We start from the raw sequence: 18,754 nt of genomic DNA on the forward strand, positions 1-18,754 counted from the left end.
TTCTTAATATTGAGTTGCACCCCCTTTTGCCCTCAGAACAGCCTCAATTCATTGAGGCATTGACTCTACAAGGTGTCGAAAGCGTTCCACAGGGATGCTGGCCCATGTTGACTCCAATGCTTCCCACAGATGTTTAAAGTTGGCTTGATGTCCTTTGGGTGCTGGACCATTCTTGATACACATGGGAAACTGTTGAGCGTGAAAAACACAGAAGCGTTGCAGTTCTTGACACGCTCAAACCGGTACTACCATACCCGTTCAAAGGCACTTAAATATTTTGTCTTGCCCATTCACCCTCTAAATGGCACACATACACAATTCATGTCTCAATTGTCTCAAGGCTTAAACATCATTCTTTAACCTGTCTCCTCCCCTTCATCTCCACTGATTGAAGTGAATTTAACAGGTGACATCAATAAGGGACCATCGCTTTCACCTGAATTCACCTGGTTAGCCTATGTCATGGAAAGAGCAGGTGTTTCTAATGTTTTGTGCAATCAGTGTATAAACAGTATCCTGTTGAGTGGCAAGCAGCTATCATCTGTTATTGCTATGGCTGAAGTGCGGGGGGATGCTATTTAACTGTGTGAGAACTACTTATTTTCTCTTGCTGTTTTGAGACACAAACGGTGTTCTTCAGTCGGCACACTGTTGTGTGGCGAGCATATTTCCTTTATCTGCTCTTATTACTATGGCAAGAAGTGTGTGTGTGTGTGTGTGTGTGTGTGTGTGTGTGTGTGTGTGTGTGTGTGTGTGTGTGTGTGTGTGTGTGTGTGTGTGTGTGTGTGTGTGTGTGTGTGTGTGTGTGTGTGTGTGTGTGTGTGTGTGTGTGTGTGTGTGTGTGTGTGTGCGCGCGCGCGCGCACGTGTGCATGCTTTTCTTTAGCGGTGTGAGATATTAGAGTGGCGCTGGTACAGACAGACACAAGCGATGAATGATGACTTCACTCCAGCTTACTGATGCAGCTATTAGTGAGAAGCAAACACCAGATCCATAGCGGCCGCTCTTCCATGGAATCCCGACCTGGCCAATCAATGTACGCTTCCAGGCAGTATGTGGAACGGGGAGAAGACGATTCATCCTAATTTAACTTGATGGACAAATCTGTAGCACTCAGGGGTCTAGTTTTCTGCTTCAGCATGAGAAACTGGTGACAAATTCATCTGAATAAAGCATGACTGCAGTGGATTGCTCTTCAGGTGTGAGTGTGCGGGGGTGGGGGGGGGTATTTTAGTATTTCTGTAATATTTTATGTACATGCTGCTATTTCTCTGTTTTGCCTTCTTGCCAGGTTGCCCTCGCAAAATAGGTTTTTAACCCCAATGTGTCTTACCTGGTTAAATAAAGGTAAATAAAAACATTGAAATGTGTAGCAGTGAACAGATCAAGAGCAGCCACGTCTTTCGATGGGGGATTATTCTGTGGGGGTGAGAGAGGATTAGAAGAGCAGACTGTGAATCAGGAAGTATATTTTTCTACTGGCTCACTGTCTCTTTCACTGCAAAGAGAAAGGTGGGAGGTGGGGTTTCACTCTCTGTCTCTATTTAGGAGCTGTAGTACTCTGAGACACTTTTTGAATACTGTCCCAGATCTTAGTGCTGTGGATGGTGTAACTGACTCTCTCTCCTCTCTTCCTGTAGGGACCCACGGGACTGGGGGCTGGGCCTCCTCCTACCCTGAGTGTGTGGAGAGGAACCAATCACCAGTGGATATTTCAGACGAGGATGCCCAGGTGTCTCAGGAGTACCAGGAGCTGACCCTCAATGGGTTCAACGCTGAGTCGTCCAACAAGACATCCATGAAGAACACAGGGAAGACAGGTTAGCGTGCCCTCATTCATTCAGAACTCTTTGAATTCAAAAGATTTTCACTTCCTTAGCAGGGTGAGACAGGAATGGGTGCTGTCCTCAATGCTCAGGTTAGATAACAGGTTAGATTCCTTCACTTCAACAGAACTGGTCTAATGCACTGCATCGCTGTGCCACTTGAGATCCTGGTTTGAGTCCAGGCTCTGTCGCAGCCAGCCGCGACAGGGAGACCCATGGGACGGCACACAATTGGCCCAGCTTTGTCCAGGTGAGGGGAGGGTTTGGTCGGCCGGGATGTACTTGTCCCATCGCGCTCTAGCAACTCCTTTGGCAGGCCGGGCGCATGCATGCTGACACGGTCGCCAGGTGTATGGTGTTTCCTCTGATACATTGGTGCGGCTGGCTTCCGGGTTAAGCGGGCATTGTGTCAAGAAGCAGTGCGGCTTGGCAGGGTCGTGTTTCGGAGGATGTGCAGCTTTCAAACCTTCGCCTTTCCTGAGTCCGTACAGGAGTTGCAGCGATGGGACAATACTGTAACTACCAATTGGATACCACAAAGAAGGAAAAAAAAAAACTATTGGAGTAGAACAGGCTTAGGTTTTTAATTCTTTAGCAGAGCTGGTCGAGACGATACATAAATACACACTATCGATTATGATGAGTGAACGTTTGGTTTTGGCTTTACATAGTGTTAAACTTCATCTTGCATGTTCCTGCCGACATTGTAATTACAGTAAACACAAAGGGTCAAGATCTTAATAGTTGATTCTTAATGATTTTACTTTCTCTGCATGGTGCCTTGACCCGCTTTGGCTTTAAGCTGTGTTTGATTGGCCAGCGTCCAGAAGTCTTCAGCTAAAAAAAGATTTCCCCAGGCAAATTTCTATATCAATTTCTGGGTAACAATGAAATACCATACTCTGCTCATTTTCAGTTTGTGGTCAAGAGTAAACAAAAATTGCTTCTTAGCAAAGAGCTATTTCTCAAGCAATCATTTTGCTAGGACTGTCTGGGAGTGGGGAGGGGAAAATGGAAAACTAGCTCTTATTGGCAGAGAGGTTTTTAATGCTTTCTTATTGGTCTATTAACACATTTACTGAAATTCCAGCCAGTCTTTTCAAGCAGCTCTTACACTCACAGACCATTATCATCATTTTCACAATTTCACCATGTTATTTCAACCATCATAGTGTGGAAAAATATATAAAACCAAGGAAATCATGTTTTTGACTGCACTGGACCTTTAAGCAAATTCATGTGGAAAGATGGTCCCGGAGACATTTGCATTGATCAAGGATTTACTTCCCTTCTTTCACAGCCTGTGCTTCAAGGTATTTTTGGCTTAGCATCTAATTCCTGCTCTGCTCGGCTCGACTGCTGGAGCGCTCAAACACAGAGAGGGTTGCATCGCTAATCAAAGTCCCAGGGCCGGCCCGCCTGCGTCTCCTTTAGTGTTGCACGGTGTACCGAAACCCCCAAAAAATGGCTAATAATAAAGGTTCGGTACTAGAATTTTTTTTACGTTCGGTACTTCTGTCAAATCTGTCTCACGTGATTGAGAGGATCAAGTCTATACATTGCAGGCCCTTTATAGTGTGAAGAGCACAGTTTCTGCTCCACTTACTCATTCACTGCAAGAGTTTTCTGGGCTGCATTGCTAGCTCCCCAAATCAAATTAAATCATATGTTTGTCAAATGTACCGAATAGAACTGGTGTAGGCTTTACTGTGAAATCATTGCTAATGAACCCTTTCCATGGTAACACAACGAATACAGTGAAATACACAAGAATTGAACTATATACAGGGTGTACCATTACTAGATCATTGTGCAGAGGTACAAGGTATTTGAGGTACAGTAGATACACATGAAGGCAAGGTAAAGTGACTTGGTATCAGGATAGATAATAATAAGAGTAAAATAAAGAACAGAATAGCAGCAGTAAATTAGGGGGGGGGGGGGGGGGGGGGGGGGGGGGGGGTGTGTGTGTGTGTGTGTGTGTGTGTGTGTGTGTGTGTGTGTGTGGGTGTGTGCGTGTGTGCGTGTGTAGTGAAATGAATGTGTGTGGGTTTTGTGTGGGAGTGTCAATGTAGTGTGTGTGAGGGTGTATATGGTGTGTATATATAGTCAGTGCAGATAGTTAGGGTACCACTATTTAGCAGTCTTATGGCTTGGGGGTCGGAGCTGTCTCGGAGCCAGTTGGTCTGAGAGCTGATGCTCCGGTAATGTTTGCTGGACGGTAGCAGAGTGAACAGTCTATGGCTTGGGTGGCTGAAGTCTTTGGCAATTTTCCGGCCTTCCTCTGATATAGAGGGAGCTCGGCCGCAGTGATGTACTGTACTGTCTGCATCAGCCTCTGTAGCGCTTTGTGGTCAAGGTTGGTGCATTTGCCATACCAAGCAGCCAGTCAAGATGCTGTCGATGGTGCAGCTGTAGAACTTTTTGAGGATCCAAGGGCCTATGCCAAATCTTTTCAGCCTCCTGAGGGGGAAGAGGCGTTGCCATGTCCTCTTTACAACTATGCGCGTATGTGTGGACTATGGTAAGTCCTTAGTGATGTGGACTCCAATGAACTTGAACCTCTCGACCCGCTCCAGAACAGTTTGAATAATGCAACACGGCATGTAGAAATGTTTTAACTGTTCATTACCTCTTGGGCTGCCGAGTGGCACAGCGGTCTAAGGCACTGCATCTTACTGCTAGAGGCGTCACTACAGACCCTGGTTTGATTCCAGGCTGATTCACAACAGGCCGTGATTTCGAGTCCCATTGGGCGGCGCACAATTGGCCCAGTGTTGGCCGGGGTAGGCCGTCATTGTATATAAGAATTTGTTCTTAACTGACTTGCCTAGTTAAATAAAATACAAACATTTATAAATTACATTTCGCAAAACAATGTCCATAGAGGCCAGAACACTTTTACAATGCAAGACAATATCAGTAGCTTCCAGCTTTAATTGTAGACTAACCTTCCTTGTTAGCTTACAGCTGAATTAACTACCCATGAAATCAGCTAAAAGAACCGCAATAACTCAATGCATGCACACACTCCTATTGAATAATATGCATTCACCGGCATTGGGAATAGACCTAGGCTACATCTTGATTTACCCAGTTTATCATTCAAATAAATGATGACCATTGTTATTTTTTAGTTAAATAGGTAAAAGCTAAATAAAATTGATTGTATAATTGATTATTTATTGCATACATGGGTGTCTCAAAAAAATAATAACTCTGTCTGGATCAAGTGCCATTCTGTGACTTTTTTGTTGTGGTATCGTTTTGGTATTGAGTATCGTGATGGTATTGAGTATCGTGATGGTATTGAGTATCGTGATGGTATTGAGTATTGTGATACTAAATCTGATACAAATACCAAAGTAAGAATTATGGTATTGTGGCAACACTACTCTCATCTCCTCTTCTGTGTGCATCTGCATGTGTCTCTTTGCATGTGTATGCATTTTGGTTGACTGTTGACTATGACACTGTCCATAGCAGGGGGGGTCAGTTTTCAGCTGTGTGGTTGTATGTTTATAGTGTACTTGAAGGAGCTTGTGAAAATCTCCTGGATCTGGGGCCTTTTCACAAACCCTAGCCTGGTAGACATGTACAGCCATCTCTCCCTGTCTCTCTCTCTCTCTCTCTCTCCCTCTGTCTCACTCTCTTTCCCCTCATTCATACTGTCCATCTCTTCCACTGTCTTTTGTCCTGTCTACCTCTCTCTCTTTCTCTATTTTTTCTCCCTCTCTCCCACCCTCCCTCTCTCACTCCCGTGACACTGCTTGTTTCCACAGCTCTGTTTTTTTACAGTCACTCGGGTTTGTTTGTCCTCATGCTCATCTCCTCTCCTCCTCAGTTGGCTTTGTTAATAAAAGAAGCCTTGCTGCATCTTTTTTGGAGGGCCCAGCTAGGCTTAGTCCACCTATAACAGTCAGGGGGATCAGGGGCCTAATCTGGCTAATAATATCAGCTGGAGAGATGTTCAAGGGTTATGGATTCATCGAAACATGCACAGAGCACACTCACTTAGCTACCACGCCACGGACAGAGAGGGGAAATGTCAGTTGTTCACATACGATGGAGTTTCGTGGCCTGTATTCATAAAGCGTCTCAGCGTAGGAGGAGTGCTGTTCTAGGATCACGACCCCCCTGTCCATATAATCTTTTTCATTATGATCTAAAAGGCATAACTAATCCTAGATCAGCACATCACTCTTCGAATACAGGCCCATATGTTGTGTGACTCAGACAAACTCAGCGGGACTTCAGATGTGAATAGGAGGGTAGGCATCTGCGAAAACACTAGAAATCCAGCATCAGTGTTTAGTGTTTACACCACACACGGACAAAGCCTTTACTTATAATTACATTTCCCAACTTCTGAAAGGGGAATTCTTCAACAAGACAAGATGTAACTAACTTCAAAGCAAACTGCAAAGCCATGTTTTGTCTCTAAAATGTGCAAGTCCTCTTGCTTGCATCATGATGGAAAAAAAAGTTGACAACCGTTAATGCTAATTAAACTGTGTTTGATAATGTATTTAAATGTAGAAAGCCCAGGGAAGGCTGTAGCCAGCAAGCTAGTCCAAGCCCTTTGATCGAACACGGATATCTCCTTGACAAAGCGTGTTTACTGGAGGTTGCAGGGGTTAATTGATGCCTTAATTGTGTATTTATTAAGGATCCCCATTAGTTCCTGCCAAGGCAGCAGCTACTCCTCCTGCGGTCCAGCAACATTAAGGCAGTTATTTACAATTTGAAATATGACATGACATTACATTTCATAATGTACCCAAAACACTTTACCAATACATTTAGTGTGTTCCCTCAGGCCACTACTCCACTATCACATATTTACAATACAACATGCGTACGTGTGTGTCTTATCATGTGTGTCTGTGCCTGTGTGTGTCTCCATACTCCCCACTGTTAAATAAGGTGTATTTTTAACTGTTTTAGAAATCTGATGTGACAAAACTAGAGCCTGTAGGACCTGCCTTGTTTTTAGAAAGGCCAAGCAGCGCTTTATTATGGATAGAGTTCTCCCCATCTTAGCTACTGTTTTATCAGTATGTTTTTAACATGACAGTTTACAATCCAGGGTTACTCCAAGCAGTTTAGTCACCTCAACTTGCTCAATTTCCACATTATTTATGACAATATTTAGTTGAGGTTTAGGGTTTAGTGAATTATTTGTCCTAAATACAATTCTTTCAGTTTTGGAAATATTTTAGGACTAACTTATTCCTTGCCACCCATTCTGAAACTAACTGCAGCTCTTTGTTAAGTGTTGCAGTGATTTCACTCGCTGTAGTAACTGACGTGTATAGTGTTGAGTCATCTGCGTAAATAGACGCACTGGTTTTACTCAAGGCCAGTGGCATGTCGTTAGTAAAGATTGAAAAAAGTAAGGGGCCTAGACTGCTGCCCTGGGAAATTCCTGATTGTAGCTGGATTATGTTGGAGAATTCTGTGTTCTGTAAGACAGTTAACTCTTTATCCACAATATAGCAGGGGCTGTAAAGCCATAACAAGTTTTTCCATCAGCAGACTATGATCAATAATGTCAAAAGCCGAACTGAAGTCCTACATTTCTCAGCCAATCATCAGTAATTTGTGTAAGTGTGGTGCTTGTTGAATGTGAAATCAAATCAAATTGTATTAGTCACATGCGCCGAATTATCACGACTTCTGCCGAAGTCGATGCCTCTCCTTGTTCGGGCGGTGTTCGGCAGTCGACATCGCCGGTCTTCTAACCATCTCCTATCCATTTTTCATTTTCCATTTGTTTTGTCTCGTTTTCCCACACACCAGGTTCTCATTTTCCTCATACATGAAAACAGATAAACAATACCACACAAAGACATGGGGGAAACAGAGGGTTAAATATATTTAACCCTCTGTTTCCCCCATGTCTTTGTGTGGTATTGTTTATCTGTTTTCATGTATGCACACGTTAGGCTGGTTGCGCTGGGTTATGTTCAACCCGTATTTGTATTTCATGTTCGTTTGTGACGTGTGCTTTTGGTTCGCCAAATAGAAGGCTCCGTTTTGCTACCAAATATCTGCTCTCCTGCGCCTGACTTTCTACAGCCCTTCACGCATACCTTGACACGAATACAACAACCTTACAGTGAAATGCTTACTTACGAGCCCCTAACCGACAGTGCATTTTAAAAAAATATGGATAAGATTAAGAGATAAAAGTAACAAGTAATTAAAGAGCAGCAGTAAAAAATAACAATATATACAGGGGGGTGCGGGTACAGAGACAATGTTAGTTGAGTTGAGGCAGTATGTACCTGTAGGTAGAGTTAATTAAAGTGACTATGCATAGATGACAACAGAGAGTGGCAGTGGTGGGGGGGGCAATGCGAATAGTCTGGGTAGCCATTTGACCGGATGTTCAGGAGTCTTATGGCTTGGGGGTAGAAGCTGTTTAGAAGCCTCTTGGACCTAGACTTGGCGCTCCGGTACCGCTTGCCATGTGGTAGCAGAGAGAAGAGTCTATGACTAGGGTGGCTGGAGTCTTTGACAATTTTTAGGGCTTTCCTCTGACACCGGCTGGTATAGAGGTCCTGGATGGCAGGAAGCTTGGCCCCAGTGATGTACTGGGCCGTTCGCACTACCCTCTGTAGTGCCTTGCGATCGGAGGCTGAGCAGTTGCCATACCAGGCAGTGATGCAACCAGTCAGGATGCTCTCGATGGTGCAGCTGTAGAACCTTTTGAGGATCTGAGGACCTATGCCAAATCTTTTTAGTCTCCTGAGGGGGAATAGGTTTTGTCGTGCCCTCTTCACGACTGTCATGGTGTGCTTGGACCATGTTAGTTTGTTGGTGATGTGGACAGCAAGGAACTTGAAGCTCTTAACCTGCTCCACTGCAGCTCTGTCTATGAGAATGGGCCCTGCTTGGTCCTCTTTTTCCTGTAGTTCACAATCATCTCCTTTGTCTTGATCACGTTGAGGGAGAGGTTGTTGCCCTGGCACCACACGGCTAGGTCTCTGACCTCCTCCCTATAGGCTGTCTCGTTGTTGTTGGTGATCAGGCCTACCACTGTTGTCATCTGCAAATTTAATGATGGGGTTGGAGTCGTGCCTGGCCGTGCAGCCATGAGTGAACAGGGAGTACAGGAAGGGGCTGAGCACGCACCCCTGAGGGGCCCCTGTGTTGAGGATCAGCGTGGCGGATATGTTGTTACCTACCCTTACCACCTGGGGGCGGCCAGTCAGGAAGTCCAGGATCCAGTTGCAGAGGGAGGTGTTTAGTCCCAGTGTCCTTAGCTTATTGATGAGCTTTGAGGGCACTATGGTGTTGAACAGTCAATGAATAGCATTCTCACATAGGTGTTCCTTTTGTCCAGGTGGGAAAGGGCAGTGTGGAGTGCAATAGAGACTGCATCATCTGTGGATCTGTTGGGGTGGTATGCAAATTGGAGTGGGTCTAGGGTTTCTGGGATGATGGTGTTGATGTGAGCCATGACCAGCCTTTCAAAGCACTTCATAGCTACAGACGTGAGTGCTACGGGTCGGTAGTCATTTAGGCAGGTTACCTTAGTGTTCTTGGGCACAGGCACTATGGTGGCCTGCTTGAAACATGTTGGTATTACAGACTCAGACAGGGAGAGGTTGAAAATGTCAGTGAAGACATTTGCTAGTTGGTCAGCGCATGCTCGCAGTACACGTCCTGGTAATTCGTCTGGCCCTGCGGCCTTGTGAATGTTTATCTGTCTAAAGGTCTTACTCACATCGGCTGCGGGGAGCGTGATCACACAGTCTTCTGGTACGGTCACTGTGGGGACAATGTCATCGACGCACTTATTGATGAAGCCAATGACAGATGTGGTGTATTCCTCAATGCCCTTGGAGGAATCCCGGAATATATTCCAGTGTGTGCTAACAAAACAGTCCTGTAGCTTAGCATCTGCCTCCTCTGACCACTTTTTTATTGATCTAGTCACTGGTGCTTCCTGCTTTAATTTTAGCTTGTAATGGGGAATCAGGAGTATGGAATTATGATCAGATTTGCCAAATGGAGGGCGAGGAAGAGCTTTGTATGCATCTCTATGTGTGGAGTATAGGTGGTCCAGAGATCTTTTCCCTCCTGATTGCACCTTTAACATGCTGATTGAAATTTGGTAAAACTGACTTACTTTTCCCTGCATTAAAGTCACTGGCTACTAGGAGCGTTTTCTTGTTTGCTTATGGCGGAATACAGCTCATTCAATGTTATCTTAGTGCCAGCCTCTGACTGTGGTGGTATGTAAACAGCTACAAGGAATATAGATGAAGACTCTCTCGGTAGGTAATGTGGTCTGCAGCTTATCATGAGAAACTCTACCTCAGGTGAGCAATAGCTCGAGACTTCCTTAGATATCGTGCACCAGCTGTTGTTTATAAAAATACATAGATCGCCGCCCCTTGTCTTACCAGACGCCGCTGTTCTATCCTGCCGGTACATCGTATAACCAGCCAGCTGTATGTTGATATTGTCGTCGTTCAACCACGACTCCGTGAAGCATAAGATGTTACAGTTTTTAATGTCCCGTTGGTAGTTTAATCTTCCTAATAACTCATCCAATTTATTGTCCAAAGATTGCATGTTTGCTAGCAGAATTGAGGGGAGTAGGGGTTTATTCAATCGCCTCTGACTCCTCAGAAGGCAGCCCGCCCTCCGGCCTCTCTTTCTCCGCCTCCTCTTCACACAGATCACTGGTGTTGGGGCCTGTTCCCGAGGGAGCCGTATAGCTTTCGCCTCGGGCTCGTCAGAGTCGTGAAAGAAGAAAAAGGATTCTGCTTGTCCGTGGTGAGTAATCGCAGTCCTGATGTCTAGAAGTTATTTTCGGTCATAAGAGATAGCAGCGGCAACATTATGTACAAAAATAAGTTACGAACAGCGCAGATCAACGAACAAAAAAACACAATCGTTTGGGGGCACGTAAAACGTCTGCCTTCTGCTCCGGCGCCATCCTTCCCTATAATCACGCTGAAAGTCTGTTGTCAATTTGTTTACAGTAAAAAAGAAGAAACTATACTACTACATTGTATCTTTTCAAACACAATTTATTACAAACGTTTACTAAGGGTTTACTAAGGGTTGGTAACAGGCTGATTGGTCAGCTATGTGAATATATGGCAAATAGGAGTGGCAATATCATCCTCTATTATCCTCAGTCATTTTGCAACCGGACCCCTGTGGCTTGTCATTGTTGATAGATACAATCATTTTTTTTACTTCTTCCACACTCACTTATGGAATTCAAAATGACAATGCTTATCTTTCATAATTTGATCAGTTATACTTGGATGTGTAGTGTCAGCGTTTGTTGCTGGCATGTCATGCCTAAGTTTGCTAATCTTGCCAATGAAAATAATCATTAAAGTAATTGGCAATATTAATCGGTTTTGTGATGAATGAGCCATCTGATTCAATGACTGATGGAGCTGAGTTTGCCTTTTTGCCAAATATTTCATTTAAGGTGTTCCAAAGCTTTTTACTATCATTATTTATGTAATTTGTCTTTTTTTCATAGTATAGTTTCTTTTTCTTTTTCAGTTTAGTCACATGATTTCTCAATTTTCAGCATGTTTGCCAATCGGTTGTCCAGCCAGAATAATTAGCCATTCCTTTTGCCTCATCCCTCTGAACCATACAATTATTCAATCCCTCATCAATCCACGGGAATTTAACCGTTTTTACAGCCATTTAACTAGAATAAGCAATTTCAAGTGCAGCATATGGTTGCTCCTCAATACACACCACAGACCAACAAATATTATTTACATCAACAACATAGGAATCACTACAAAAGTGATTGTATTACCTCTTATACACTATATTAGACCCAGCTTTTTGAAATGAGCTTTTCCTAGATATGGCTACACTATTGTGATCACTACATCCAATGGATTTGGATACTGCTTTCAAGCTAATTTCTGCAGCATTAGTAAAGATGTAATTAATACATGTTGATTATTTTATTCCTGTGCTGTTTGTAACTACCCTGGTAGGTTGATTGATAACCTGAAGCAGATTGCATGCACTTGTTTAGTTTGTAGCTTTTTCTTGAGTGGGCAGCTTGATGAAAGTCAGTCAATGAAAGAGGTCAAGGCGTAGGGTAGTTCTGTGTAACTGAGACGAGTGGACTCAATAGGCTGAGTGAATGAGTAGCGGATGTTGTCAACCTTTTTTTAAAGTGGTTGACAAAGTCGTCCGCGGAGGAAGGGGGAGGGGTGGATAATTAAGGAGGGAGGAGAAGGTGGAAAACTGTTTCCTGGGTTAGAGGCACAGCTTGAAATTTAGAGTGGTAGAAAATGGCTTTAGTAGCAGATACAGAGGAAGAGAAAATAGAGAGGAGGGAGTGAAAGGATGATAGGTCCTCAAGAAGTTTTGTTTTCCTTCAGTCAGGTGCCCGCAGCCCTGTTCTGTAAGCTCGCAATGAGTCATTCAGCCATGGAGAAGGAGAGGAGGGCCTAGCCGGCCGGTAGGAAAGGGGACAGTGCAAGTCATAGGATGCGGAAAGGGCAGAGAGTAGGGTCGAAGAGGCAGAATCATGAGACAGGGGGGAGAAGGATTTAGCGGAAGGGAGAGATGATAGGATAGAGAGGACAAAGTAGTGGGAGAGAGAGCGAAGATTGCGATGGCGCATGGCCATCTGGCTAGGAGCTGAGAGCCTGGGGTTGGAGGAAAAGGAGACATAAAAGGAAACAAAGTAGTGGTCAGATACTTGTAGGGTGGTTGCAGGGCGATTAGTAGGCAAGCAGCTTCTAGTAAAGATGAGGTCAAACGTATTGCCTGCCATGTGAGTTGGTGGGGATTGGGAAAGGGTGAGGTCAAAAAAGGCAAGGAGGGGAAAGAGAGTTGGAAAGAAGTGAATCGAAGGCAAACGTCAGGAGATTGAAGTCGCCAAGTACGAAGGGCAGTGAGCCATTGTCAGGAAATGAACTCATCAAGGTGTCAAGTTCATTGAGGAACTCTCCAAGAACACTTGGTAGGTGATAGATGACAGTAATGTTAACCTTGGGTGGACAAGTGACAGTGACAGCATGGAATTCAAATGAGGAGATGGACATTTGGGAGAAAAGACAAAATCTCCACTTAGGAGAAATTAGTAGACCTGTGCCACTACTGCGACAAACAGATGCTCTCGGACTATGAGAGACAACATAGTCAGATGAAGAAAGAGCAACGGGAGTAGCAGTGTTCTCTGGGGGGTGATCCATGTCTCCATCTTGGGCAAAAAGTCAAGGGACTGATGGTTAGCTTAGGCTGGGATGAACTCAGCTTTCTTGACCGCAAACGCTGCCAGAGACCCAGAATTCCACATGAGTTGTGCGTGCAGGGTACACTAAATTAGAAGGGTTGCAGCCAAGGGGTCGGGAGCGTCTGTAAAGCCTATAGGGAGAGGTGCGAAAGGGTATAGAAAACACACACATAGTTGACAAAGCTACAAAAGAGCAAAGTAACTAGGTAAGATACTCAAGTGAGAGACTGGTGTGAGCCTTCCTCTCTTTCCTTCCTCGAACAACTCGGCAGAACAACTCCGCAGAACGGTCTTTGTTTTGGCTACGGTCTTTGTTTTGCGACAAAACTGCCACCGACACGACCGCCACTTACAGCTGCCACTGAGAAACCAGGGGAGACTGAAGAACTAACAATCATTGATAATTTCCCAGCAGAGGTGGAGAGCACACATCCCTGTACTAATTGCTGATTGCCTAGGAGAGGTGAAACCACTCCCCCCCAAATACAGCATCTGATTACCAAAAACAAGTCACAAATTGCCCTTCCCCTTGATCGTGATTGATGTGTCAATAACTATCTGCAAATTATGAGCAGTCAGCAGTTCACACACCAAGTAGGCTACTGGGAAAACAGGCAGCACTTAGCTAGCACTCCTGGAGATAAACAGGCAGCACTTAGCTAGCACTCCTGGAGATATCAGGAGTCCTCTAGCTATAGAATGAATCACTTCCCACAACAATTTCCTTGCAGCTGAAACTGGTGTCATGGGTTCTGTTCTGAGGGCAGTTTCTCCTCCCCAGGGGCTGTGCACAATTTAGCTCGCGCAACGGCTCACGTTGAATCTTTGCTGCTGCCTTGGCCCTCATATACAGTGCATTCGGAAAATATTCAGACCCCTTGACTTTTTCTACATTTTGTTACATTACAGACAGATTCTAAAATGGATTCAGTGGACTGATAAAGGGTACACTGTTTTGAGATTATAATTACAATAGATGAATGCAATAGAATAGCCCGCCCTGCTCTTCATTCACAATTGGTGGTTACGTAATTATGCATTGTTCGCTTCCTCTTGCTCAACTCACCCATTCTCCCCCATCATACTATATTTAATTTATTTAATACGTTCTCATATGTGGGAAATTAGTTTCGGTATAGTCTAGGTTCAGTTTCGAGGTGATTATCAACTGGGCACGACACCTTCAACTATTGAGAGAAGGAACGGAGTAGGCCAATCTGTTGGGAAAAGGGGCAGCAGGGAAAAACATTCATAAAATGACATGCCATCCTAAAACTGGTTATAACTCCAGTTCTGTTTGTGATATTAAGATTCTAACAACAGCAGTGTGTTATAGACTTATTTAGGAAAAGTCAAGGATGAGGGGGATATGACATTATAAATGTAGAGTAATTAAACATTGAAATGTGTTGTTAGTCATTATGATGCTATCTGTCTTTCTGGTGTTCATATACAGAATCACTAAGAAATACATTCATATTTTGTTTAGGAAGGCCATAAAAAAACATGATTCAAGACAATGTATTTCAAAAGAACAGAATAGCATGTTTTGAGTTATATTTATCTGTGCTTAGTAGCCAAGGCTATGGCTGTGTCATGCCAATGAAATGAAGGTGTTAATTTAGCAGATATAACATGCTGATTGTTACCAGTAACCTACTCACATGAGGAACGTGCAGGGAGCCACAGTTATTCTAGGAAAAAGTTATATTTTGAAACAGAGACCATCCCCGCAATTGGTGGAGTTGTCATTAGAAACCTTCGAATCTGCTCTTTCTGATAGGGTATAGCAATCAAATGTCTGGCCTGCATGGACCTCTGTAGGATGATATGGAAGAAGTACTATTTCATCTCCTTTCCCTTCTTTGTCAATGCACACTGCGCTGGTCATCTGTCACTATTTGACAATTGATAATATTTTCACCCATCAGACTACTTTAGTCCACGTCTATTATTATTATTATTATTATTATTATTATTTTATGTGTGAAAATAGTTCCAATGTAGTTTAGGTGTCTTTTGGATGGGCCAGCTGGGCAGGCAACTATTGTCTTGCAGTCAGAAAATACACTATTTCCTTATTTTAGTAGTTCAAGTTCAAGTTTTATTAGTTGTTCTGTATATACGGGATAAACATTGTATACATCGTCTAACAAAATGCTTATTTGCAGATTCCATCTCGACAATGCAACAATAATAAAAGATAAGAATAGGAACATAAAGTAAATGGCTCAGTAGAATATAATATTTTTTATAATACAGAAAGGCTGTGAGTAGCCTGCAAGTATAATTCAGAAAGGCACAATTTATTGTACAATATTTACATGTGTTTTGGGGATGGGGGGGAAGTGTGTAAACTGATCAGTATAATAAGGGTTTTGTAGCAGCAGTTGTGAGGTGTGTGCGTGTGTGGGTGTGTGCATGAGTGTCTGTGTGCATAAGTGAGTACACGTGTGCTAAGGTGCAGAGAATCAGAGCAGGTGGACAGTGCAGTTCAAGCGTTCAGCAGTCTGATAGCTTGTAAATAGAAAGTGTCTCTGAGCCTGTTGGTATCAGACCTCATGCCTCGATACCGTCTGCCCGACGGTAAGGGAGAGAACAGCTCGTGGCTGTAGTGTGTGTGGTCCTTGATTATGCTGCGTGCCTTCCTCAGGTACTGTTTCGAGTAGATCTCCTGGATGGGTGGGAACACGATCCTAGTGATGTACTGGGCTGTCTTCAACACCCTCTGAAGGGCCTTGAAGTCGTGAACGAAGTTACTTCATACCAGGCCATGATGCAACCAGTCAGGATGCGCTCGATGGTGCAGTGGTAGTATTTGGAGAGGACTCTGGGAGGCATGCCGAAATCCCTCAGCCACCTTAGTATTTGCAGTCTATGCGCTTTTGGATCAATCAATACATTTTCTGACTGATTACAATTTACATTTGGTGTCCTGGGGTTTCTTATGACCTATTTTAACATAATAAAGGCATTCATTTAGCAATTTATTGTTTATTATGGAATATTTACACAATTGAAATATCAACAGCATGACCGTCATGGCCATTCTAGTAGTTATGGAATTTCAGCGCTCCAAGTATTAACTGAGAGATCTGTGAATTAGCATGTCATCAGGGACTTTTTAGGCCAATGATGATAGCAAAGAAGAAGGCTGTTATGTGTCCCACTCCTGGAGTCCCCTAGCTTCCAAAAGGCATCAGTAGAAAAATACTTTCATTTAGGAGTAAATTAAACAGGATGTTCTGGTCTGCACACAAGTCAAGTCGAATATATATCAAGTGCATTTTACATTGGTCTCAGTCATAACGGTTCTCAACAAAACCAGAATGGACAGAGGCACATTCTCAGAGAAAAGGTAAGTCACAGATTGACGTAAGACACTTTCCAGATAACTAATGAAGTTATCCCTCCCCTTACTGACTATCTCTTATCTGCTTTCCCTCTCCTCTTATCTTCTACCCATATCTTCATTTTATCCTCTTCCTCTCCTCCCCACACATCTATCTATCTATCTATCTATCTATCTATCTATCTATCTATCTATCTATCTATCTATCTATCTATCTATCTATCTATCTATCTATCTATCTATCTATCTATCTATCTATCTATCTATCTATCTATCTATCTATCTATCTATCTATCTATCTATCTATCTATCTATCTATCTATCTGATGAAAGCTATTGATGGCCGAATTGTTATGCTTTTGATTGACGAAAAATAAATCATCAGCTTTTAATTGTGAGTGAGAGTCGCGCCTGTTTCTCAACTAATATTCCCTATGCTCATTTGTATTCACTTTTCCATCTCTCCCCAGTGGCTGTGCTGCTGAAGGATGACTACTTTGTACGGGGGGCAGGACTGCCTGGACGCTTCAAGGCGGAGAAGATTGAGTTCCATTGGGGTCAGAGTAACGGATCAGCAGGGTCAGAACACAGCATCAACAACAGGAAGTTCCCTGTGGAGGTAAGATTAGTTGGCCACAGAGGACAGGGAGTGTAGGGGTTAGATCATATGGACACAGAGGATAGGGGGCTGTAGGGGTTAGATCATATGGACACAGAGGACGTGGGTGTAGGGGTTAGATCATATGAACACAGAGGATAGGGGGCTGTAAAGGTTAGATCATATGAACACAGAGGAGAGGGGGCTGTAAAGGTTAGATCATATGAACACAGAGGAGAGGGGGCTGTAAGGGTTAGATCCTATGAACACAGAGGATAGGGGGCTGTAAGGGTTAGATCATATGAACACAGAGGATAGGGGGCTGTAAGGGTTAGATAATATGAACACAGAGGATGGGGGCTGTAGGAGTTAGATCATATGAACACAGAGGATAGGGGGCTGTAAGGGTTAGATCATATGGACACAGAGGATAGAGGGCTGTAGGGGTTAGATCATATGGACACAAAGGATAGAGGGCTGTAGGGGTTAGATCATATGAACACAGAGGATAGGGGGCTGTAAGGGTTAGATCATATGAACACAGAGGATAGAGGGCTGTAGGGGTTAGATCATATGGACACAAAGGATAGAGGGCTGTAGGGGTTAGATCATATGAACACAGAGGATAGGGGGCTGTAAGGGTTAGATCATATGAACACAGAGGATAGGGGGCTGTAAGGGTTAGATCATATGAACACAGAGGACGTGGCTGTAGGGGTTAGATCATATGGACACAGAGGATAGGGGGCTGTAGGGGTTAGATCATATGAACACAGATAGCGGGCTGTAAGGGTTAGATCATATGAACACAGAGGATAGGGGGCTGTAAGGGTTAGATCATATGGACACAGAGGATAGAGGGCTGTAGGGGTTAGATCATATGGACACAAAGGATAGGGGACGAGACTGAGGGTGTTTATGGTTGAGAATGATACACTGATCCCAAAAGAGAAGGATGTGTCAGTGCAGGCTGTGAACCAAGAATACAGGAGGTTACTGCAACTCAACGGGGTGAGTATAACCATGTAAGCCTCATGCTGAGTGGATGAACGTAAGGGTCATATTTGAGAGATGTGCAAAAAGAGAGTGACAGAAAGACTGTGGCCGATACGGAGAAAGCGAGAGAGAGACACACATTGATAGCCTATTGTGGCTGTCCTTTGCGATGCAGATAAATTCTCACCCTGATGGCAGATTAATCATTCAGACTGAGTAGGGAGTCAGAAGTGGAGAGACACTTTCAGCATGTCAACACAGTGAACTTTCCAGCACCTAAAGCACTTAGCTTTGCGCTACCATTATGTCTACAAGCTACCTGTTTTTGAATCCTTTGCATACTAGTGAAATAGAAGGGAGAGCTCTCTGTGTGCTGCTTTTCTCTCCATATCTCATAGACCTGGGAATTCTTTCCAGCTAGGTTTCTTTCTAGCCTAGCACTGTTCTTATAAAGCCTTCCGTCTGGCAGTCAGGGCCTGTATTCATTAAGCTTCTCACATAAAACCTTCCTTCCTTGTCTGTCTTTGTAGCGCTAGCTCTTTTCTTATAGAGCTTTTCTTCCCTTCAGGTTTCTGATTCTGAATGCTTGTGTAATTACCATCACCATTTTGTCTCCTCATATCTTTCTGTGACCAATGACCCGTTAAAGGGCACTGGATGGATGATATACAGCCATTTTAATTGAAAGCAGTGCTCAGTATGGCTCAGTTGATAGAGCATGGCACTTGTAA

At 43.7% G+C, this 18,754-nt stretch overlaps 1 protein-coding gene across 2 annotated transcripts in view; it reads left to right on the forward strand.

The window, feature by feature from the left end:
- LOC106583528 (receptor-type tyrosine-protein phosphatase gamma) overlaps positions 1-18,754 on the forward strand; it is a 258,643-nt gene that overhangs the window by 135,719 nt on the left and 104,170 nt on the right. For both annotated transcript variants that reach the window (XM_045705290.2, XM_045705291.2), the window contains exons 3-4: positions 1,641-1,820; positions 16,900-17,048. In XM_045705290.2, coding sequence (XP_045561246.1) covers positions 1,641-1,820; positions 16,900-17,048 — 329 coding nt within the window. The remainder of the gene's footprint in view (positions 1-1,640; positions 1,821-16,899; positions 17,049-18,754) is intronic.

The sequence above is a fragment of the Salmo salar genome, chromosome 22, assembly GCF_965601325.2.
Source record: "Salmo salar chromosome 22, fSalSal1, whole genome shotgun sequence".
Taxonomy (NCBI): domain Eukaryota; kingdom Metazoa; phylum Chordata; class Actinopteri; order Salmoniformes; family Salmonidae; genus Salmo; species Salmo salar.